The sequence below is a fragment of the Aulonocara sp. 'chitande type north' Nkhata Bay genome, linkage group LG14 (assembly GCF_057382095.1).
Source record: "Aulonocara sp. 'chitande type north' Nkhata Bay isolate Kocher_YH1m ecotype deep benthic linkage group LG14, A_spYH_male_GT1.1, whole genome shotgun sequence".
Taxonomy (NCBI): domain Eukaryota; kingdom Metazoa; phylum Chordata; class Actinopteri; order Cichliformes; family Cichlidae; genus Aulonocara; species Aulonocara sp. 'chitande type north' Nkhata Bay.
The window spans coordinates 7,666,251-7,690,656 of record NC_141357.1 but is presented as its reverse complement, the minus strand read 5'-3'; the positions used below and the strand labels follow the sequence as shown (position 1 = coordinate 7,690,656).

The 24,406-nt window shown below is 42.3% G+C and overlaps 2 protein-coding genes across 2 annotated transcripts; one reads left to right on the top strand and one right to left on the bottom strand.

Moving 5' to 3' along the window:
• Nucleotides 1-3,156: 3,156 nt before the first annotated feature.
• rnf228 (ring finger protein 228) lies at nucleotides 3,157-6,473 on the bottom strand. Its single transcript, XM_086260787.1, has one exon. It carries the CDS (start codon nucleotides 5,976-5,978, stop codon nucleotides 5,208-5,210), a length of 771 nt encoding a protein of 256 aa, XP_086116913.1. The 5' UTR covers nucleotides 5,979-6,473; the 3' UTR covers nucleotides 3,157-5,207.
• On the top strand, nucleotides 6,335-23,995 carry sgpp2 (sphingosine-1-phosphate phosphatase 2). Its single transcript, XM_086260785.1, has 5 exons — nucleotides 6,335-9,701; nucleotides 10,586-10,747; nucleotides 16,392-16,571; nucleotides 20,596-20,685; nucleotides 23,275-23,995. The coding sequence occupies exons 1-5, from the start codon at nucleotides 9,489-9,491 to the stop codon at nucleotides 23,818-23,820; spliced, it is 1,191 nt and encodes a 396-aa protein (XP_086116911.1). The 5' UTR covers nucleotides 6,335-9,488; the 3' UTR covers nucleotides 23,821-23,995.
• The last annotated feature ends 411 nt before the right edge of the window (nucleotides 23,996-24,406 follow it).

Genomic DNA, 24,406 nt, shown 5'->3' with positions numbered 1-24,406 from the left:
CGAAGGTTCGCTTTCCTTCACTGTCTAGATGAAGAAAGGCGACGCCATCATCACCTAAGTGACAATCGAAGTGGATATTCGGACTGGTGCATCAGATGAACTTATCAATATTTGACTTTGGAAAATATCATAAATTGCGGTTACAATTCACTGACTTTTTAGTGGCACTGATGCATTTCTCATTAATATTATTACATCCTTGAGTTTGGACCAAATCAAAGCGACAAATATGAGTGGTGGGCCTACATGGATGAATACGCCAGCTGGAGATGTACACTGTCTAAAGCCTGGACCGAAAGTCCTGAAATCTTCGTGTGACTCGCGCAAAACTAAAACTGAAAAGCCCTGCAGCACCTGATCATCCCTTTAACGTCTCAGTCCACTCACCTATGGGCTTTCCACTGAGCAATAGGGACTTCGACAGAGTCCCTATTGCTCAGTGGAGGGGACATTCACCTTCATGTACGCAGGGAAGAGATACCCCACAGGCTTAGTAGGTTTCAATTAGCACTCGTCTTTAAAAAAAAAAAAAAAAAAAAGGGGGGGGGGGGTCGCTTCAAATGTTGTCCTTACTGTCAAAAACGCGCCAAGACAAAAGATAGAAGCTGGCTTTAAAATAAGCAGGACTAACGGGGGTCTTTCACCTGCTAATGAGGGTGTCATTATCTGCGGGCTGAAGCTTATTATCATCAGCCAATGAATCCTGCGGGTTTTCATAAGGCGGCTTCAAAGAGAGGAGAAAACTGTTTATTTTCCACCGAAAACGCGTAAAGAGTGATTTCATTTCTATGCTGTGGCAGAGCGTTATTTCAGCCATTAAAGCCAAATTAATCATGAGTAGTAAGGTCAGGGATTTTTCAGGTTGTAGGGAACAGTGTTACTATGCAAATGAATGTTTTACCCCATCTGAGTAGTACAATAAAGTGTAGAAGAAGCTGGGAGTTAAACTGCGTTGTGTTTTCGTTTCTTCTAAAGTTTGAACCATCACTCTTTTCGATGACGGATGTGACGATTTGGGATAGATCCCGTTGAAATTGGATATTATCGAATTTTTTAAAAAGCCACAGAGGGGCAAATGGAAAACAGAAAGTGAGGCATGATGCATACCTCGACCCTTTTCTTTTAAAGCGACATCGAATCTCCGTGTCCAATCCATTACCGGGGGATGAGATTCAAAGTCAGAAATCTTTCCCGATGAGAAATAAATTAGTTGCATCATGCGTGGACGGCATTCACAAACACGTATATTTGTCACATCAATCAGGACACTTTTCCATCAGTGTATTAGAGGAGCGGGCTAATTATTTGATTTGAGATAGGATTGAGTTTTTCAGGTGAAAGAAAGTTCAACTTCACAAAGCTCGGTGCTTTACACAAACCACACACAACTGTATGAAAGTTGTTCAAAATAAATTAAAACATGACAATACATTAACACACACCATAAATAGTAATAATTTATATTTGGCCTTGTTACATGTTGACTGTAGGGTCCTTTTATTTCTTCAAGTTTATTAGGCCGGCTATTTTTAGTAGGCTAAAGTTGTGGACCACTTTTTAAGTTAAACTGTGTAATTGTTTCTTTTGCGGATATATTTTTACCACTATAGCCTGTATATTTTAATGGCATATAAAGCAACATTTTCTCCGTTGTTGAGATATTGCCTAATAACTTTATAGACCACTCTTTTACTTCTTACACTAACATTTCTTACTTATGTTTCACTAAAGTTGCCTACCGTCTTTGATTCAGCTGACGTTTTGTTTTAGTTTTTCTGTTTACTGTAGTTTTATTTTTAAATTTTTTCGTCCATCTCTGTATCCATCACTTTTAAGAGCAACACACACACACACAAGGAAGTGTATGATTATACAATAAGGCTTTATACAATAAAGCCTTATTGTATAATTTGCTGCTTTTTTGTTATTTAAAAGTTGTTGCTTCAGTGCTTTATGGAACAATACCATTTACGATGTAGCTATGGTTTAATTGTTTAATTGTGTATCTGTATTTATCTTTACTTCTACTCGACTGCATGGGTTTTATATATATATAAGACCCATATATATATATATATATATATATATATATATATATATATGCATTTACCTTGCTGTTGCCAGACACTTTCATTTTCGATGAGTGTTTGAAAGCATCCTATTCTATATTGTATTGTTCAATGAGAACTAAATGAAGAAACATAGGATGTCACTGTGCTCTGCCAAAATGATGTTTAGTCTACAATGACTAATGGAAACAAAGAACATGTAAGCTGGTCTGTATTTTAAGCTAATAAAACTAGTAAGCTGGGCATGCGCTGCATTATATATGTATAGGCAATGGGTGGAAACTAAAGATAAATAAAAAGAAACTATGTAAAGCGACATACATGCAAGCATTAAATTTCGTAAGGTTAGCATTGCTAAAAGAACATGTCGTTTGTAAATGTTTGTAAATGTGCCTCAAACTATTTACCAGAAATCTTTGTAACTGCACTTAGGGGGCCGGTGCACACTCAAACCTGTGAACCCCCGCTCGTTTGCATGCTGCTCTAATGATAGCAAAAGAGGTGCGTATTCCTCGAAGAAATCCGCTGTGTAAGAACATCAATTTATGGGGTGTGGAACTTCTGGTCAACACGTGATCGGAAGAATGCACGAGCTGAATCTAACCAGCAATTAGACGGTGAACAGTCAACACTGTTGTTTTTATTTTTAATCTGTTCTGCTGGGTTTATGTTATAAGGGAAAAATCTTGATGCTCAATGGCTTAATTTATGTGAACTAAAAGGAAGCCTTGTATGAGTAGGTAAACACGCATGACAAATCTCAGGCTGTGATATTAACGCGCACATCAGCATCCAACTCATACTTCAAAAATGTATTTACTTTTAATCAGCGTTTAGCCGCTGAACGTTTGCATAACTAGACCTACATGAGAAGTGCAACCATGTTGACACTAAGGGATGAAATTTGTACTCTTTTTTTTCTTTATTGCGTGTAGCATCCTTTGTCCAGCAGGGGGCATGTTTGACGCACAGCAGGGAGCTAAATGTGTCAAGTTGGATCATACAGCATTCAGTGTATGACCACTCATTATGTAAGCGAGAAGAAGAGACCATTGTCTTCAGCCTAGTGAGGAAAATGAAAAATGGAGCAGATGCTCATGTTTCCTTTATTACTGAAATGTGTTTATGTATGTAAAACAGCACATAAAGAACATTTCTCTGTGCAAATACATTTGGTACTTCAACAACAACCACAGAATCTCAGAAAAAAAAAAGAAAAACGTTTTTCTAGGTCCTCTGAAGTAAATACAATATGCGTACATCTGTCAAAGGTAAACCCCTTTACTTGTGTCAAATAAGAGGGTGAAAGTGCATCAAATACAAGTTGGGAAAAGGTCAAGCAGGATGATTGAAAGCGACATCAGATTTAGAAGGGGAGGGGGGGGGTGTTTAATAATCAGGTTAAATTGCTTTGCTCTTTCCCCCTGCAGTGAGGTAGGGATACTAGTGCTTATAAAAATTTTAAAAAGAAAGAAAAAACACTTTGGTGTCCAGATTGAATTCAAATTCTATATTAAATGCTGTCACGGAGTTAGAAGATATCACAGTATTCAAATTCACATTTGTCATGGAGCACATTTGGCAGTGTAAAGGTCTCACACTGCACCCCTAATAAATAACCGTATAGGTTATAGCAACAGCAACATTCACAGACTTTACCACTGACTCATGATAAAGCCTGTGAGCTTCAGCCTCTTTCATCCTAGTGCATTACATGCAGACCCGCAATGCCTTTCAGAGCTATAAATTACATCATCTAAATTATATTATGCTTTAGTTTACTCCAGGCACCGGAATAGCACAAACCCTCTCAGACCATATTGTACTGTTTTTCTCTCTTGAATGCCTCTTCCTAATCCCAGCCACACACAGCTCACGGGGCTCTTTATGTATCCAGAGGTAATTATGACTCACAGGATGTCTCAGGAGCCAGAATGACACCAAATGTATCCTTTTAGGAGTTTTCCTTCATAGCTTTAAAGATGTATCACTGGCTTTTCACACATGGCTTTAAAGGAAGAAAACGGGCGGGTTTGGAAGCAGCTGGGAGTGGAGCCTGGATCATTTAGCAAACAAGGGCAGGTTGCTTCCTTCTTCAAAACCACACATTTTTCATGAGCAAGTGTGCTAAACATTGGAAACCCTGTTTCTCATTGATGTGATGGGAGAGGGAAATCCCTTCCAGCACCCACAGCTGGGTGCTGTCTGCAGCAGGAGGCCCGTGCAAGATTTCCATTATTATAACAGTGACATTTTGCTTCATTCAGCAACAAGGTGAGGCACACGAGTCAGGAGACGCACCGTCTCTTCCAATTAAAAAGAAAAAAAATAAAATAAACCTATTAAAAAAGCCTTGACCTTTCAGTAGCCAAACATGCACAAATGAGGCAAAACACAGGTTCAAAATCACAAGCTTTGCAGTTTTCCTGCAGTGGTACCCTGCAGGGCGAGGTTAAAGCACAAGGTTCATGAAGAGTCCTTAAGAAAGGCTGATCACTCCCACACCTCTGCACCTGTCAACTATTTACAAGGTTAGATTGTGGATGCATCTTCTACTGTACCTGCATCTGCATCTTAGAGGCTCTCCATGCAAACATATACAAGCAACCCTTCATAAGAACCCTGGAAACTCAGTTAATCTCATAACTGAGATGAGATATCAGCAAATATCAGTACATTACAATAGTGCTTTGTTGAGATATGAGTGAACGATCGTGGACAGTTATCATACAGTGATTGGCATAGTGGGATATGCATATTATTCAGCAGGGTAAGGTGGTGAGGGTGTCAAACCTTGGAAATAAGCACTTCAACATTCAGCCATATACAAACCAAATACAGACTTAGGCCCAGGCAGAGGGTCTAAGACTTGGAGTTCACTCATGGAGATGCCCAGACTGCAAATTCAAGTGCATAACTTAAGGGAAGAAAAAACAACATATCAAGGATCATGTCGGCCTATTGCTCCAACAACATGAAGGCCTTCGGGTGTTTGCTATACTCATAAAAGGCCATTTTGGGCAAGATTTATTCCTAGAAAAGTAAAGGGAGCAGGAGTTGCCAGTACTATGTACATCACCACCCACACACCCACAGCAGCCTGCAACATCTCCATCGAAAGTCAGAGGCGGCAGCCTATCAGGCGTTTCTCCGGGAGTTACTGGTGGCGGATGAGCGGCCTGTCTCATGGTCCGGTCTGTATTTGAGCCAGCAGATGAGCCATGTGACGACGACCGAGAACATGGCCAAGATGCTGGCTACCGACAGGCAAATGGGTCCCGCCGGCGAGGGAGGAATGCTGTGGCTGTGCACAAAGATCAGGCCCATGAACAGCAGCACCAGCATGGAGAGGAAGGAGAAGATCACGCACACGCAGCCGGTGGTCAGCGCCACCCTCTTGCAGCTCTGACAGCTGTCGTAGCGCACCGAGTCCTGGGAGAGGGTTGTGGCCGCGGACACGGTGGTGGACGGGGTCGCCTGACTGGCGCTGGACGCCCCCGACGCCTCCTCCCGGCGGAGGGCGACGAGAGCCGGGTGCAGCGGGGGAGGGTACGGCGGCAAAGCGTCCTGAGGCAGGGGGTCCGAGTCGATGTAGAGCGGGAAATCCTCCGTCACCTTCGTGTTGTTGGGGAGGTTCTGTATCCGATAATCCGGAACCGGGGTCCGGTGGCGACAGACGGGGCAGCTGATGCGCCATGGCCGCTCCTCCCGAAGGTGAAGCGTGTTCAGGCACTCCTCGCAAAACGTGTGCAGGCACTCTAGGATCTTGGGAGCCCGGCGGTCAAGGTCGAAATAATTGTAGCAGATTTTGCACTCGTACTCCTCGTAGGGAAACGCCGAGGAGGCCTCGCCGGGGGGTTCCGCTCCACTCGATGCCAGATCTACCTCTGCCATGTCATCTTTCGCCATTCACATTCTCCGGTGAACACAAAGGGAGCTGGCGGACAGATGCTGATGACGGTGCACGTCTCTCCTTCTCTGCCCCCTCCTCTCCTCTCCCCTTTCATTGAAACGCCATCATCCGTGTGCAGACATCACCGCTCATGTGTTTTCTTTTTTTTATTGTTGTTTTTGGTTCTTTAAAAAAAAAAAATAATAATAATCCTCCCTCTGCGTCCTTTTCATGTGGAGCCGCACGGACGCAGTTCGGGATCCAGGTAAAATATTTCAAAAGAAGCCTTCGTTTCCTGTTCGCCTGTGTGGGAATAGATGATGTAATGGTGGTGACTCCGGTGGGAAGGTGGGGGGGGCTCATCCATCCAGAGAGTCCGAGAATCCCACAAAACAGAGAGAGAGAGAGCGAGAGAGAGAGAGAGAGAGGGGACTCTGCGTCTTAGAGTCCTGTTAGAGAGCTGCTGTTGCTGTTCCCGCTGTGGTAGTGCAGCAGGCTGCCTATGATGACAGCCATGCTGGCTGGGAATTACGTAGACCCTGGCTCACAATAGGATGCGCTTATTTGGTCAACTGGGGGCGTCAATTCTCTGTTTCCTGTAACACGAAACATCAAAACTCACACGGTGTTCTGGCAGACAGAACGCGGTGTGTGACAGTGCAGAGCGACAGTGAGCATCAACAAGTTTCACGTGAACCAAGGAGGCTCTTCAGAATCATTTACACCTGTAGTCTGAAAAATACATAGCTGGTGTAGGCTGTAGATGGAGGACAGACAACAATCATGGTCATAGTCGTTTCGAACTTCATACCTGCCCCAGAGGAAGTGAGGGACTAAAGCTGAAGCATAACATCTGAACATTTAGGGCAAATCCAATTAGCCGTTGGGTTATCAAATTAAACTCTAAAGTATGAACATGAGCTCTCAAATGAGAACCCTTTGGAGAGGTATTTTAAAGAATGAGCAGAATTGGAATCATCTGAGACACACATTTGGTTTGACCTAAGGCCAGGGTTCTCAACATGCAGCTCGCAGGCCAGTGACGCCTCCTCTCTAGAATCTTATGCAGTCCCTCAAACGTGAAAGGAAAGAACGCATTAATTCATACAGAGTTTTAGTTGCTGTAGGGCAGGCAAATACTAATGCAATCAAATGCATCCTACACCCCTTTTCACCTGATGTCGGAACCTTCCATTCCATCAAGTCGCTGCGGGCTGTGTCAGCCTGACATTTCTAGGGAGCTGCACTTCAGGTTAAGTAGAAAGTCACTTTGTAGAGTTAGAGTTTCCAGTTATGTCGTTACAGTGCAGATTTCCCACAAAAGTCTAAATCAGGCATAAAAGGTGAAAACTCAGAGATTTTTTATGACCTACCCTGATACATATATATTTCTAGTAGTTCCTCTCTCACACCGCAAAATACAGGAAGGCCAAACTGACTCATTAACATTTTGCAGCACGCAATTTACTGCTAATTGGCCTAAGTGTGTCTTATTTTTGCATTTAATATTGAAATGAACTGACTGCACCTGTGTTTAGAAAACTGTGGAACTTTTGTAAACTAACCACACTTATAAGCACTCACACACTATTTCACCCTGTTTAGTAAACCTGGTCCACAGTGGCCCAAACTCTGGTTTATTTGTGCAAGGGACCAACTGCCCAGAAGCATCCATGGTGCATTTGCAGAATGTGTGAGGGCACCATGAATGCTGAATGTCATACACAGGTTTTGCCACGCAGAGTCGTCTTTTTCAAAGAAGGTGTTGCGTATTTCAGAAAGCCGGTACCTTCCATTATAGCAGGATGGTTCCATAGACGAATAGTGTGGATTAACTGCTGCCCAGATCAACTGAAAAGAGTCAGAACAATAAGCAGTGAAAAACACAGCAAAGAACACCCTCGGACTGTTAAGAAGCCAACCTCCTATTATATGATTGAGCAAGATGGAAAAAGTTTTATTCCAAAACTACAGCAACTGACCTCCTGAGTTCCCAAAAACCTGCAATATTAGTGATGTCAGCATAAGCACAAAGAAGAGGTGATGCAACACAGTAATAAGCACTGTGTTATCATATTTAAAATGGGCAAATATTTGAACATGTCAGTTTTCATTGTACCCTTTCCATCTGAAGAGGTTAAATTATGTCTGAATCACTGCATTCTGTTTGTAATCACAATTTACTTTGCACTCTAACAGGATGATATAACCGATTTTTGTATTAGGTCCCAAGTAACCACGGGTAAGTTAGTTTACTGTTTGGTTATTCAATGATATGAGAAAATGAGCACCAACAATGAGTTTAGGTTTTGCACATATAAAAGTGAACATGATAATGTCTACAGAATGGTCACAACTGACCTGTATCCACATCAGAGCTGTTCCCAATCAAAGCTCACTGCTGTACTGTACAGTTAAGTCTCTGCTGTGGTGAAAAATCACAGGCAGATTAATTTTGTGGATAACCACCTCATGACCATAAAATGTTGATTTACGTAATAAACATTTTTTGAGGGTGAATTGAACATGTGCACTTGGGCTTCGTGGAATAATGTTTATTATTATTTTAAATCAATGATCAATTAATTATTGATAGAAAAACAAATAGTTATTATTAAGAAAATACCTATAGCCTGCAGAATATGATGTAGAAATGTGACCCTGGCAAAGGTTTCCACTTAGGGACCTGACACATGACACAAATAAACAAAGCATTGAAATCATAAAATAAATCTTAAGCTTAAAAAACCAGAAAAATTAGAAATAAATTGAATACTATAGACTGAAGTCTGATGGGGTAAATCCTGCCTGTATTTTAAGCTCGGGAGAAAAGACAAGTCATTACAAGAAAACATAAAGTTTCAGAAAAGCCTGTTAAACCTCTTAGAGCAGGCGTGTGGTCTGAGCCTGTGGGAGAAGCACATCACTGAATCTGATAAACCAATTAGTGGAAAAGGGAAACTTGTGTTTTGAGACAAATGCTCACAGTTATGGCAGTTTACTGCAAAAAGCCACACAGTTTGACTCTTCAGACACTCCTTAGTAATAGCTCAGTAAGAATCCCCGTGACATGCTGATTTAACTTAAAACCTTCTATGAGCGCAGCCTTCGACCACTGAACTTCTGTTGTGCGGTTGTCAGCAACATGAAGATACAGCCCCATCAAAAGCCCTGCTATCATGGACATGCCATAAATCTTCCTCGTGCTTGCTATAAATACTTGATGATAACACCTGAACCAGCCCGGTATAAAGGTCGCACTAACTTTTAGCTACTGGTGAGCAACTAAAGACTACCGGGTCAGCCCCCTTTTGTAGTTAGCCCCGCCTCGCTTCGCACACCTGTGACGCACGGCGAGCCGCACCTGTCCGCCCTTCTACAACCTGCCCCCTGGGATGCGCCCCTGCTTGGGCTCATATCACTTTCCACTACTCCTCTTGTCCGGAACATCCTCATCATCTACTTCCTTTCCGTAGTTTGTGTGTGTGTGTGTGTCTGTGTGTGTGTGCGTCTTTGTGTGAGTGTGTATGTCGGTTCACCTGTCGCGCTGCATGGAGCTCCTGACTTACCTCCACGATTCAGAGCTCGTGGCCCGGTTCCAGCGGCGATGCGGACTCTTCCTCGTCGAAAGTGCGCATCTCAAGCCCGAGAGACCACGTGGGCAGCTGGTGAGGGACAGATTGGACCACCAGGACCGCAATTCCAACTATAAATACAAGGAGAATGGATACGCTTCACGTGTAAGGTTTCTCCTTTAGTTCAATCAAAGCAAAGTGTTCATTTTTATTTATTTATTTATTTCAGTCCTGCTGTGTGGCATTAAATTCTGTAGGATAAAGCACAGTTGGTGTCGAATCTCTGAGAATTCACTTTCGGGTTCATTAGATTTATTTGAGATTATGCAAAACAAGCTGTCTGGCTTTTCCCGTTTGACTGGCTGCTTCTGGCAGCCAGCAGATAGCCATGCGCACTATAACAAGTTGGGTCACACACTCACATGTAACAGTGGCCTTGTTGTTTTTCTAAGTAACGTCACTGAGTGAAGATGTAGTCAGGTTACATTCTGACTTAAGAATGAAAGATTTCTTGATAAACGGATCAGCACAAAGCGATATGGATGTTTTTAAAGGCTAAACCTCAGTAACTGCAGTATATCTCCTTCTATGAGACTTATATACCGACAGAAAAGGCTGTGATGTCCTCTGTGACTCTAGAGGACCTTTGCCAGGTTAATTTCCCCCCATTATGCCACAGTGATGTTGTAAGTGTGTCTTGGAAATGTTTATAACATAAAGTGGAAGTGCCGGGTTTGAAAGCAGTGGGGATTTACTAGGCAATGTGAGGTTTAATAGGAGAGTCTAAGCAGTTGCATTATGGGAGATGTTGGACCCATGAGATTAAAACTGCAATTTAGGTGTCTCTGTGAATCCACTGGTTTCATGATAGTCATGCTTGATTAAAGGAATCCTATAGGCTTCAAACTGCCTGCTTTTTAAATGAGGAAGCTTTAAAAGAAAAGTGATATGCCGCAAACAAAAGGTGTGTCTGGTCTGATCTGATCTGACAGACAGCCAGGCATTATCTGTAGGCAGCTTGTTCCATGATGTTTGCATTTCATGTGCAGGACTGTGGTAGGCCTCGTTACGAGGTGAGGAACTGGCCGTTGCACTTCCTCTTCTTGCTGTCGGCCAGCCTCGGGCATGAAATCTTCTACATCACCTGTCTGCCCAACATACATTGGAGCGTGGACCCTTTCCTGTGCCGCCGCCTTCTCAACATGTGGGCCGTAAGTCGCAGCTGGAGAGAGTGTGTCTTTGTGTGTGAGTGTGTGTGTATATGTCAGTCAGACTGCATTAGCGTGCACAAGCCTCCAGTCTGATGTCTTTTTCCTTCACAATGCCACATCTCTTCTCTCTGCTTCTCTGCCTTCTTCTCTCTTCACCTTTCAACCTCCTTTCATCCTTGCCCCCCCCCTCTCCAGTGACCTGTCTCTGACACCATCATGTGCATATATCCCCAGGCTTTGGGGTGGGGGGCACAGGGGCCAGCCTGACCAGGACCCCTGACATGGTGAAAGGCCACACATGAGGACACATCAGTGGGAAAGTACTGTTAGGAGCTCCCCTTCAGATGTGTATTCTGGCAGAATCGAGCGCATGATGACCCTGAAAACATGTCAAACCCCAGAAGGAGTCTAGATGTAGACACACACAGACGGCCTCACTCTTTGCAGTGTGTGTGATGGGCAGTGTGTTTTCATGCCCTTTGTGTCCCTGCCCCGAATGCTGGGTGGATGCCCTGTATCTGAACTCCGTGTTTTTTGGGGGCGGGGTGGAATAGATATCATTCTTCTGGAATCCTGGCTGCACCATGCCCCTGTGTGAACTTTCAAACACACGCATAAACAGCTACACACACACTCGCAGTCCCCATCTCACTTGCTAAACACACTCATTGCCCTCCCTCTAGTTAGACATTACCAGCGTTGCTGTGTGCTCTCCTCCCCCTGCTCTACCAGCAGAGTGTTTTATTGGCCTCGTCGGTGCATTTGAGTGTTCTCTCTCTCTGGACCTACCATTTGGTCTGTCAGCCCTCGGGGCGTGTCAACCCGCACCTCTAACTTCTCAAAGCGCCCCGCCATTGTGTTGGTGGAGTTATCTGAGGTTAATCCAGGGCTTTGCACCCCCCGTCCTCTCTTCTGTCGCGCACATAAACAGCAAATCTTCGCGCTGGCAGCACGGATGCCACATGCACCCTTGTGTCCTTCACTGCTCGCTCTTGGCTTTACTTAAACAATGACTTTGGTTGACTTAGAAAACAGTTACTGTGCCTCACCATATGGTCATGAATTACACAGGTGTCATTGTAACATAGCGTTATGCAAATCACATGTGCTGTTTAGAATATCAAAAATTTCAGGTTTACATCCGCACAATTGCATGGTTTTTGTTTTTTTAACCACATGAGGTGTTCTAATATGATGTTCCTACATAGTGATAAAAAGTAATTTTATTCCCAGAAAAAGCCACTTCTAACGAAATGTTAGAACAAACCATTTGATACAAATAAGATTATTCTCAAATGGAAAAGTAAAGGCCCGCTCAGCAAAGACAATTCTATAGAAACTTACAAAGGAGCGCCAGAGGATCGTACTCTAAATCATAAAAGTTAAAAGAACTGCTTAAAACTGTGCCCAGAAGAATAACAGTTTCCACTTCCTTATTAAAGCTATTGCAGTAAATTGCAGAAACCATGCTGTGGGGACCTGGCATATTGGCTCCACAGCCATATTATGGAGGAACGTGACTCCCAGAATGCCCATTGTACAAACCCAGCCCCTATTATTTGTAGTTAAGGAGTCATGAAGTCGGGAAAAAAAAAACGTTTCAAGGCTTTATTGTAAAAGGAATCATGTGATGTTCAGTCTGAACACAAAGGTTTTTTTTATCCTGGACTCTACTAGAGGAGCAAAGTGATCTAAGTAATAGGTGGGTGGGGACTTTGTTTGTGATGACCATTTTATATGACATCATGTAGAGCCAACACTATATAAAAACTGTCAGACTCCGAGCAGTCAGAGCTGGATCAGAGAGATTATTTGTACATACACTGACCTTTGAAACTTTGGTCATGTTTAATAGTGGCAGCCACTATGAGAGAAAATAAAATAAAGAATGATAGGTACACTTTAAAAAGACAAAATAATAACGTAAATTCAAACATAAAATTATCCAAAAAGTTATTATTATAGGAAAAAGGCACCGCACAGTGTTTTAATGATTCTGCATGTTATCTGAACATTATGTTGGTGTATAAGCTCAGTTTTAAGGAAATCCATGATAGAACCTCTTGAAGCTGTGATATCGGTGGTTATATTCACTGATACTTCACTTTGTTGTGTGTATTCATTAACAGGGTTAGGGTCCTACCATGATTTATCACAATAATTCTGATGACACATGTATTTTACAGCACCTTGGAGGTCATATATTAGAAAAATATATGAGCTAGCCACCCAGTTTTGAGCTAAGCTAAGCTAAGCCCGCTTAGCATGTCACCATGAACTAACATTCTTGTGTTTTTGACTTATAAACAGTAGCCTGTGGGACCTCCTCCACACACACACACACACACTCATTTTCATATCTTAGTGAGGACATCTAATTGACATAATGCTTCTCCTAGCCGCTTACACTAACCCTAACAATCAAAAAATGAATGCCTAACCCAAACCCTTAGGCTAAATCTAACCATAGCCTAATTGTAACAATAACACTAAACCACATTTTGAGCCTCAAAAATACCTTTAAACTTGTGGGGATGGGCATTTTGTCCCCATAAGTGACTGTTGGTCCCCACAAGTCTAGTGACATGTCAATTTTCTGTCCTCACAAAGATGTCTAAACAAGTACTCACACCGACACATACATATGCACGCACGCTTGCACAGAGTCTCATCTACATGTTGACAGATCAAAGTCCAAAGCTGCTCTGGCCTCGATCAATATACTTATTCACAGGATCACTCAGAGCATGTGTGAGCTATCTTTAACTCTTCCCCTAATGTGGCCAGACTGTCCCTGGGTCAACCCGTTTGATGTGACCGTTACGATGAGACACTGGGGTGACAGCTTCACTGGAGGCAGCTGAATGTGATGTTTGTGTGGATGGTGAGTTCAGAGCGTGGTGGAGGGGTATCATATCATGCAAGCACTTGAACTGGTATGCAGATCCATTGTGTGAAGGCAGACGGTGGGGGTGCACACTAGTATGGATTATTGCTTGAATACACAGTTGTGACGTACGAAAGGGGTCGGGTTTGCCATTGTCTGACCTCAGTTTATTGTTCACCTCCTGGAGCCAATTATTCTGTCTGTCTCAGTTTGTGTGGGTACAGTCAGTGTAGACGCAAATATTGCAATAACACACTTCATATTCAGTCATGACCAGAGGGTAGGGATAGGGAGAGAAGGGACAGTGTAGTTTTGGATGAGGAAAACAAAGAGGTTTGGGAGCTCTGGTTTACCACCAGAGCTCACAGTGAGAGATACTGTCCATATCCAATGCAATTCTCCATTGCAGAAGTGCCTTAAATCTTTCTTCTGGCCTTTAAGGGGTTTATATAAAAGTCTAGGAAAAAAGGTCTCTATTAATCACTTGATTTGTGATGTCAGTACACACTTACCTAATTCCCCAGTGCCAATTTCTAGGAACTGGTTGGTTTGGCAGTTAAGTACAATGTGTACCTTAAAGGCGGAATTTCTTCGTTTCTGGTTTCCATTTGCCTTTCCCAAGTTTCACTGCCACTCAAAATTAGTTAGTGAGTGTTTGCAGACACATTGACTATGGGTGACTGCTAGAATGTTTTAGTGACCAGCACTATCTTTGCAACCAATTTTACCTAGCAACAGCCCCCAGCAACCACTGCGCAACTGGTTGCAGAATAAGACTGGATGTTCCCAGAGGGGTCCCAAACTGGCCTCTAGGCCTAATAGGTTTGTTCTTTATTCACTACTTTTCGCTAAGTCAAACTTAACACTATGTTATATATATATATATATATATATATATATATATATATATATATATACGGCCGTAGTGATCGATGTAGCGGTTCCGAATGACAGCAATATCAGGAAGAAGGAACACGAGAAGCTGGAGAAATACCAAGGGCTCAGAGAAGAGCTCGAGAGGATGTGGAGGGTGAAGGTAACGGTGGTCCCCGTGGTAATCGGAGCACTAGGTGCGGTGACTCCCAAGATAGGCGAGTGGCTCCAGCAGATCCCGGGAACAACATCGGAGATCTCTGTCCAGAAGAGCGCAGTCCTGGGAACAGCTAAGATACTGCGCAGGACCCTCAAGCTCCCAGGCCTCTGGTAGAGGACCCGAGCTTGAAGGATAAACCGCCCGCAGGGGCGTGCTGGGTGTTATATATATATATATATATATATATATATATATATATATATATATATATATATATATATATATATATACACAGTCTAGGAATGGCACAAAGGGTCACAACAGCGGGCAGCTCACATATTTGATTTTATTGGATTTGGGCACCAAATGTCCTCCATGATTCAACCCAGAGGGATTTGTGTCTCCTCCAAAGATCAACCTGGGGATCTTTTACTTAGCTGAACATGTTACTCAAACCACACTAGCTTTACATGTATAGTTATCCTCACACAAATTAGCAATGTTTGTTTCATAACATTGCATTAAATGAATTGGCGATTTTTAAACATATTCACAAGCTCATTTGTGCTTTTAGGTATTTTTTTAAAGTCTGAGTAATTATTTCTTCCAGTCTTAAACCTCAATTAAATCTACTGGTTCAGATTTGTGCCTAAAAGACAGAAATGACAGTATCAATCGTCTCATCTAACTCTCGGTTAAAGTGTGCATGTGTTAATTCTAGTCTGTGTAGCAATGATGAACCAGACAATGATGGGCTATCTCTGTAGGAAAGACTCTTTCTATCCCACCTATGAACACAGCAACCCTCAAGAAGAGGTTTTATCAGTCCGAGCTCTGACTTCAGCCTCATCCAGCATATTAATTTATATTGTTTGAGACGGATGTTCAGTGTCCTCACACAATTGGTCCTATCATTTTTCTCAATGTCTATCTGCATCCGTTTCTCTAAATAGTTGCTGCACTAACAGCGGGTCAGAAGATGTCCTCTTATATCATTTGCCATGGTAACAAGCGTTTCCTGATTACAGTGTCAGTGGAGACGGTAATAACAACCTCTCTATTCTCTCCCTTAAACACACACATTAGTATCCTATCTCTCTCTCCATGAACTAGCCTCCCTGCTTCTTGCCAAGACAGCCATTCATTAAATATACAAGGCAGAGCTTTAAATAAACCCGGAGCTGGAGCAGGCTGCCCCATCGAGGGCCACTGGGGATCTCATGAAAAAGAATAGGCAGCACATTTGGCAGGATACACACATCGGTACAGCTAGCGTGCACACCTTGCGCCGACTGTGTCATTGTGTCAGAACCCCTCTGTCTCACTATACCAGCTGGAGACGCTGCATCAGCAAACTCCACTTTCTTCAGTCGTCTGTTCCTTGTAGTAGATTTTGTTACCATACTACTGCAGCATCTGCACTTTATACAAGTGTGAGTCTCTGCTCTTGGGCAGTTTTTCTTTTTTGAGTGGGGACGATGATTACTTATTTATGAGATTGTGTGATTAGCTTTAAAGTGGGATCCTTGCTTCCTCTTTGCATTATTTTATCATCTAATTTTTGCTTTTGTGGCCAGCATACTTTACTACACTCCTGCAGCATTTCTTATTGCTTTATTGTAATAATACGCCATAGTGGAAGGGATGGCAGATATATACCATTTGAAGCTAACAACACGGTACCATAATGCACTACTAAAGCTGTGCTTTTCTATCGTTTGCAGTTAGTGATGTACGTCGGCCAGGTGATGAAGGACGTCCTGAAGCTGCCTCGCCCTTTCTCTCCCCCTGTTGTCAAGCTGGAGACACGTGTAGACGCAGAATACGGACTGCCATCCACCCACGCTATGGCAGCAACTGCCATCTCCTTCACACTTTTACTAAGCGCCACCTCCAGAATACAGGTGAGCATTTAGGAGAAACATGAAACACAGCAAGCAAGCTTAATGATATCTGTTCCAAACTGGCTCAGATTCACTTTCCGGAGTTTTCAACATCATCCCAGAATTTCCACCAGTAAATGAAGCTGGCTTACATCCAAAATGAGTCACAGCAACAGTAAGGAAAAAGCTATCAACCAGAAAATTTCACCCTCGTTATCACACTATGAGCACTATGGGGACCATAATTACAAAATAATATCATGTTCTGTTCAATAAGTGTTCAAACCTGCAATTACGCCGTGTTTTTACATAGACTTGTATACAACAGGTCTTCATTTTGCAACCACACCAGTTGTACCCTCCTTGCACATTACACTTCAGCCATGTCCATCTGGAACTTCATTACAGTGTCTGTCTGTATAAAACTGAAGTACGTCACATACAATTTGTTGGGTTTTCATGACACTGCAGCTTTAAGGGGAATATATCAAAATCTGCTGGATGGATTGCCATAAAATTTGCTACCTAAAATTACACTATTTAGACAAAAGGATTGAACTACTACACATTACACCTACAGGAGCTGCTCGGTCATAGATATCCATGCCATGAAGCTCCCAGCACACAGTTTTTGTGCTGGTATTAACAGTAGAGGAGGTTTGGAGCTCTGAAGTTGCAGTTATCCTGCTAGCAGTTGATTGAGGAATATCTAGGAGAGCAGAAATTTCACAAACTGACTTGTTTTAATGCTGGTATCCTATTACAGTTCATGCTTGAATTGAATTCATGCGTGAATTTTTTTCACAAATGTGTCAGTGAGACTAAACACCTGAATTCAGAGATAAGACTTTAGCCACTACAGTGTATGTCTGTGATAAACTGTAACTTAAACTTCGATATTTCCATCACTGGTTTTATTTAACCACTTGCCTGTTTTTATAATTTGGCTTCAGTGAGAGCTGTAGATAGGTCACTTAGGATCAGTAAAAATTGACATTAAATTGCCATTTTTAAAAAAAGAAATTCCACTGTAAGAATGTCAGGTGACTAGTGGACATATTTATAAACTCCGAATATTCAAACTGTTAGCATAATAATGTCAGCATTAAGTTCAGTGTGGCTTAACATTAGGAATATAAACAAATCATAATCAGCTTCATGGCTGACATGATGTGGACTTTTTCTAAATATTTCTTCTAGTTCAGTTCAATTCAATTTTATTTATATACCAAACAAATTATAACAACAGTTGCCTCAGGTGCTTTATATTATAAGATACAGATAAGACCCAAACAATCAGAGGATTAAGCAAGCATTTGGCGACAGTGGAAAGAAAAAAAACCTCTCTTTTAATGGGAAGAAACTTCCAGCCGAACGATGGGAGAGGCGGCCATCTGTGACAGGTGGGATTGAGGGGAGGGAGGCAGGATAAAACATGTGATGTGGTAGAGAGCCAGAGATTAATAATAACTAAAGATTAAGAATGATGTGGCAATTGATACCGAGTGATGTGTAAACACATAGAAAGGGAAAAAGGTGAGTGAAGAAGAAACACTCAGTGGATCGTGGTAAGCCCCCAGCAACCTAGGCGTATTGCAGTATAATTAAGGGAGGATTCAGGGTCACCTGATCCAGCTCTAAATATATGCTTTATTAAAAAGGACATCTTTAAGCTGAATCTTAAAAGTAAAGAGCTTGTCTGTCTCTAGAATGCAAACTGGGAGCTGGTTCCACAGAAGTGGAGCCGAAAAGCTGAAGGCTTTGCCTCCCGTTCTACTTTTAAATATCCTGGGCACCACAAATAAACCTGCAGTCTAAGCGCGAAGTGTTCTAATGGAGTGATACAGGACTATGAGGTCTGTGTGGCCTGATTATTCAAGGCCTTGTACATGTGGACTTATGAGAAAGAGGAAAATGAAACAGCATTTTACTATGATATTCTACACTTACTCTGCAATGCTGAAAAGCCTGACAAATATCAACTTAAATAACTTCAGGCTCTAACATTTATCTCTTTTCTTAAATGTTTATCAAGCTTGGGGTCACAGGCTACGCCCCTGACAGGGCATCCCAGGGCTAACACAATAAGATGATCAGGATATAACATCAATCAGACATTTTCCATGTGGTTCTACAAACTGTTTCTTGATTTGCTACTGAAATAATATTACTGAAACTGAATAGCCATGGTTCATTACCATTGCCTACCAGAGATGATGTAATTCAGCTGCTATCAGAGCTGGGAAGTGTTGGCTAAGTGGATGTTGAACTGTAATTCAGACACTAGGTTTCTAATTAGATGTGCTATTAAACTGCCATTGGATTTTATGGACCGCAGTAAGATTGGGTGTTGAGTTATCCCAGCTAAATGATCATTTTCTCTCAGATCCAAGTGTCGTCACTGGGATCCTGAGGATGGCGGTTTGGGATGAAGGGAGTGGCCCAGCTGTCCATCACAGAGTCGTGCCTGAGCTGTTGGACAATGGGTGGGGAAGGGCGGGGCCAGCAGTCACCATCAGTCACCATCAGCCACACCCGTCGAGCTGCTGTTTGGTCTTCTGATGGACTCCGCTGAGTCAATGACTGTCAGTCCACGTCTCCACCTCCCTCCTCCTCCTGACTCTTCCTCTCTTTATCTTTCCCACTCCTCTGTCGAGTCAATAAAGCAATCAGGGGCTCAATCATAGACTATCTTAGTCAAGCAGTGTGTTTGACTGAGGAGCTGAATGAATGCTAAACCCTTCAGTTTAGTAGTTTACAGTCTCCGGAGCTGTCAGACTGATTTGTGGTTGGATCGTTTAGGCTAGCTCTGTGTCACACTTTGTTGCAGTGGCTGTTCTCAGGGTCAGAGAAATCAGATCAGCACCCCAGGGACGTGCATGTACAGTAGAGCCCTTAAACGTGTCCCGAAATTCCTCAAGGAATCCCCTGAAAGAAAAGAGCATGTATCACTATAGATGAGTAGCAGGCTGTTGCAGAGGCCACTGAATAGCCACAAGGCCTTGGGGCAACTTCTCCCCAAGCAGGTCAGAGGTCACGACAGTCAATCACAGAGTGACTCTTTCCCCCCTCCTTTCTCTGACATCCTTTGTGGCCATTCATAAAAAAAACTCTCTTCATGAACTAGCAGTGAATAGGCTTCCAGCTGCAGAAGACAGGAACAGACACAGGAAAAAAGGCAGAGGGCAGGATAAGAGGGGGCTCGGGAGTGGAGGGAGGCCTCTCTTCTCACTGTTATTGAAATGGACGAAGGAAACAAAACCTGCCACTATAGGTAAAAGATGGAGAGACAGTAGAGCAGGGTTGTCAAACATAAGGCCTGGGGGTCAGAATCGGCCTGGCAAAGACTCCAATTCGGCCCACTGGATGGCTTTGAAGAAGGATGGAGATTTTGGACTTTAAACTGTACTCTCATAAGTGCCACAGCTTTTTCTACTGATAAAGACCTCCTCTATGCCCATTTACACTACACCAAAGTAATTTTAAGCTCAAACAGTCGTTCTGAGAGGCCTTCATTTTCTACACCAGGATTTCGTTATCGTGTGTAAAAAGTGAGAAGTGCTGTTGGAATTGCACTTCTTTTTCTTGTATTAAAATATCTCAAGAATTAATTGTGCAGTAAAAACTTCTTTTCATTGACAGACAGGGAAGCTTTGCCCATCCAGCCCACTGAAGATTAAAGTGAGCTGTATGTGGCCCAGAATGTAAAATGAGTTTGACATCCCTGCTGTAGAGGAATAAAGGAGCAGCGACAGGCAGTACATCAACTAGGCAGGCTATATAACTGGCAGAGACGAGCTAAACGCCCAAATGAGGAGCATTGATGAATGGATGATTTGAAGGCAAAGTGGAAAGAGAAAAAAAAGCACCAAATAAAAACAATTCTTGGGTTTTTATCTTGAAAGATGACTGCACAAGGAAGAATTGCAGACATGCCTGAGCCTGCTGATGGATTTAATCTTTTATCATGTAATCATGTGCGTGTGCTTTTTGCTCCACGGTCGCCGTGATGTCTGCTGATAACGTGGGTATTTTTGTGCCTCAGTTCCAGTTCGGGGTGGGCCTGACCATCGCAGTGACACTGGCGACCTTGGTGTCTCTGAGCCGCCTCTACACTGGCATGCACTCGGTTTTGGTGAGCTATTCTCTCAACTTGCACACACACACATGCACACATAGTACAGTATAAAACATTAAAGCTCAACATGGGATTCATTATTCATTGTGTCTGGTTAAGTTGTCTAGCTGAGGCTTTGATCCAAGACTCAAAATTCAGCAGGCACTTCATGCTGCCTTCGTTTAAATGGGAAGCATCAGCACTTATGACTCATGCAGTTATTTTTTTATCACGTTTATTAAGACCATAGCCATTTAAAATGTGGGATTACGGGAAATATGCTCATCTGCTTTCTTGCTTGCGAGAAAATTCCCAAAACATCTGACCCTAATATCCAGTCACGCTGAGACTGAATGGTAGTTGACGTCTTTTATGGTTTCGAGTGGCGTATGTCACGCTGGTCAGCCACACAGAGGCCACACTATTCAGATTTGTGCGCAGCACCATAGTAAAATTTGATCTTTATTTACAGTGGAGTACAAGAAGGTTAAACTACCCATTGTCCACTGTTACAACACCATACCTCCTCATAAATGCACCTTGTAAATCATAAATAATATATACGCCTGGTCAGTTTTTATATGATCTAACTTATGCCTGCAATCCATAAATCTTTAATAATTCCTTTGCAACTCTTTGCAGGGTATAGCACACACTTTCTGCCCAAACACATCTCATTCCAGACATTCCTGAATGAAAAAGCATCGGTGTGCACACAGTCAGATTTACTCTGAATCAGACCTGTCTCCACAATTCTGTCCTCTGAAACATCACAGAGGACACAAACAGAGGTTTACTTGCTTAGGTTGTAAGAAGTGTACATAAAGTCTTGAATGAGAGGTTATGAATGAGACTCATAGCCCATAGCAGAACAAATCACAGGATTCAACAAATATTAACACACACAAGAGGACAAAAGGTGCCTTCATTTGATATTAAAGTCTATTATTAATTACCAGGTCAGATCAGCAGGAACTGGTGTATTACAGTGTGTATTTTTCTCCACCTCAGACAGACGAGTTGTTATACAGGAGCTTTCCTCAGACTGAGACCTGGACTCCTTTAAAGCTGTCAGACATGTTGATTTTAGTGTTGGTAAAAGTCTGTGTTCACTAAAGTTTGGATTTTCCTGTCATTTTTCTGCATAAATTCAAAGTAAATATTGTTATATTGTATCCCTGTAGTGCACGTGAATGGCTACAGTAAATCAACATAAACAGATTTTTATCCAAAATGACCAAAACCGGCCTGTAGTGGTACATTGTTAAGTCCTGTTGTGTTCCTGTTTGAAACACATCAGGAGAGCTAACTGAGCGCTAACAATGGGTCAAATTTTCAGAGTAGACACAAAGGTGATAAGTCTTCTTATCTGAGTTTTGTCAAGATAAAAAATACCTGTACCTTTCTGTTTTATTCCTGATGCATTCGTTGTACAACGCCAAAACTTTAAAAAAAAATTGGTGGAACACTGTGTAAAATGTAAATACAAACATGCAATGATTTACAGACCTCATGAACTCATATTTCCTTCACAAGAGAACGCAAAAAGCATTTCAAATGTTTAAACTGAGGAAAATGTGAAAAATAGTGGTTCACTTTGAATTTAATGGCACCAAGACATCTCAAGTTAGGGCAGGGACTGTGTTCGCATAGTGCAACAGTCCTGGGTTGCATTTCTCATTTCATATGGATTGATGCCAAATGTTACAGGCAAGTCAATTATGCACACACACTCTAAAACAAAGCCATGCTGTTATAATAGATGCAGCATATGATTTATCATTGTCTTGCTGAAATATGCAAGACCCTTTCTGAAAAAAACATTGTCTGGATGGGAGGATGCGCTGCTCTAAAACCTACATTTACCTTTGAAGACTGATGGTGCCTTTCCAGACGTGCAAGCTGCCACTTCTATAGGCAGTAATGCACATCCATCCGATCAGAGCTTTTTAACTGAGTGCTGATAACGAGCCAGATGATCCTGTGTTTTCCAAAAAAGAATATCACATTTCAATTTCTCTGACCACAGAGCAGTTTTCCTCTTTGCCTCAATCTATTTTAAATAATGTTTTCATCCAGAGAAGACTTGTTGTATTCCAGAGCGCATGCATTGATTTCTATGACAGAATCTTGACTGTTTTTAGTGCAGTGCTGTGTGAGGATGATGCATGCCTGATGAAAACAGGCAGCCAATATTGATTTTCCACCTTGTCCCTTGCACAGAGATTTCTCCAGAATTTTTTGATGATTTTATGACTGTAAATGATGAGATATTTAAAGTCTGATGAACAGTATTCTGAAATTTGTAGTTTTCTGTAGATTGGTGAAACTCTGTCTCTCTAAGCCGCTCTTCTTATAACCAATCACGTTACTGAGCAGTTTCCAAGTAACCTAATTAGTTGCAAGCTGTTTCATTTTATCCCCAATTCAACATGAGCTAGTATTTTCTTGAAATAGTGAAATGTCACAGTTCAAACATTTGATATGTTTCCTATGGTCTTTTGTGAATAAAATGCGGGTAGATGAGATATGCAGATGCATTGCAGCATCCCTTTTTTTTTTTTTAGGAATTTGGTTTATAAGTGATTCTTCTTTTTCTGCCTCCAGGATGTTATCTGTGGGATCTTGATCTCTGCCGTGCTGTTAGGGGGCACCTATCCCTACTGGGAAACAATGGACCACTTCCAGCTCAACAACCCCATCTCCCCCATTGTAGTGCTGGTACTGTTCTACTTCCTCTGCTACATATACCCAGAGCTGGACCATTACAGCACCACACGGGGGGATACGACCACCATTCTGGGAACGTGTGCCGGGGCCTCAGCGGGGTACTGGGTGAATCAGCAGCTGGGGCAGACGTTTGAGCCTGAGGGCATGTTGCCTGTACCTTTGCCCACACTGACAGCGAGCGCACTAGCGTTAGGCACTGGCCGCTTCTTGGTGGGGGCTGTAATACTGCTGGCAACTCGGCAGATAGTGAAAACGGTGAGCCTGCACATGTTGTATTCATGGTACAAAGTACCGAAAAGTGACAACAATGCCAGGAGGAGGAAAGAGATTGAAGTGCCTTCTAAGTTTGCCACATATACATCTGTTGGGCTGGTTAATTCTATACTGGCCAACAGAATTTTCCTTTTTTTGGGACTGTTATGACCTGACTGATCAATATGATCTGAACAAAACCGAACCTCATATTTATCTCAGTGTTCTTAAAATGATCATTTTTTTGTAATACGTTGCAAGATTTTCAGAAAAAGTTCTCAGAGGGAATGATTCACAACTGTGTACTTGTGACTGACCTGTAACTGAGTTGAAAGAAAATAAAACATTTTGCTTAAATAAAATTTCGTGTTTAAAAGCTTTGTTTCACATGCTGAACACGTCGTTTCCATTTCAGAGCACACAGGTCCAAGTTTCTTGTTACTTTTGCAATTGGGAGAACCACACCTTAAACCGGATTTGCTCATACCAAATCCAGTATAACTGAATCCTGACAAGTTAATTTCAGCCGAACCCACCTTTGTCCTCTCAGCAGGTTAGAGCATGCAATCTGTTACACCATGCTGGCCTGGTTACTTTGTCTAGTGCAGGAATGAAGCAGTTAAGCTCCCTTTGCTACAGTAGAGTTTAAAAGAATGTGAGAGCACCTGTCAGACTTCATGTACAGTGCAGATTGATGTCTGCATGACTTGTTTTCTTACAGGAGTCCACTGGCTTCACAAATTTCTTTTATTTGTTA

What these genes read in the sequence shown, in the direction of transcription:
- rnf228 (XM_086260787.1), bottom strand. Translation starts at nt 5,978, where the DNA reads ATGGCGAAAGATGACATGGCAGAGGTAGATCTGGCATCGAGTGGAGCG.
- sgpp2 (XM_086260785.1), top strand. Translation starts at nt 9,489, where the DNA reads ATGTCGGTTCACCTGTCGCGCTGCATGGAGCTCCTGACTTACCTCCAC. An exon ending in GCGCCACCTCCAGAATACAG is followed by an intron (nt 16,572 to 20,595) that starts GTGAGCATTTAG and finishes TTTGTGCCTCAG; the next exon opens with TTCCAGTTCGGGGTGGGCCT. An exon ending in CTGGCATGCACTCGGTTTTG is followed by an intron (nt 20,686 to 23,274) that starts GTGAGCTATTCT and finishes TTCTGCCTCCAG; the next exon opens with GATGTTATCTGTGGGATCTT.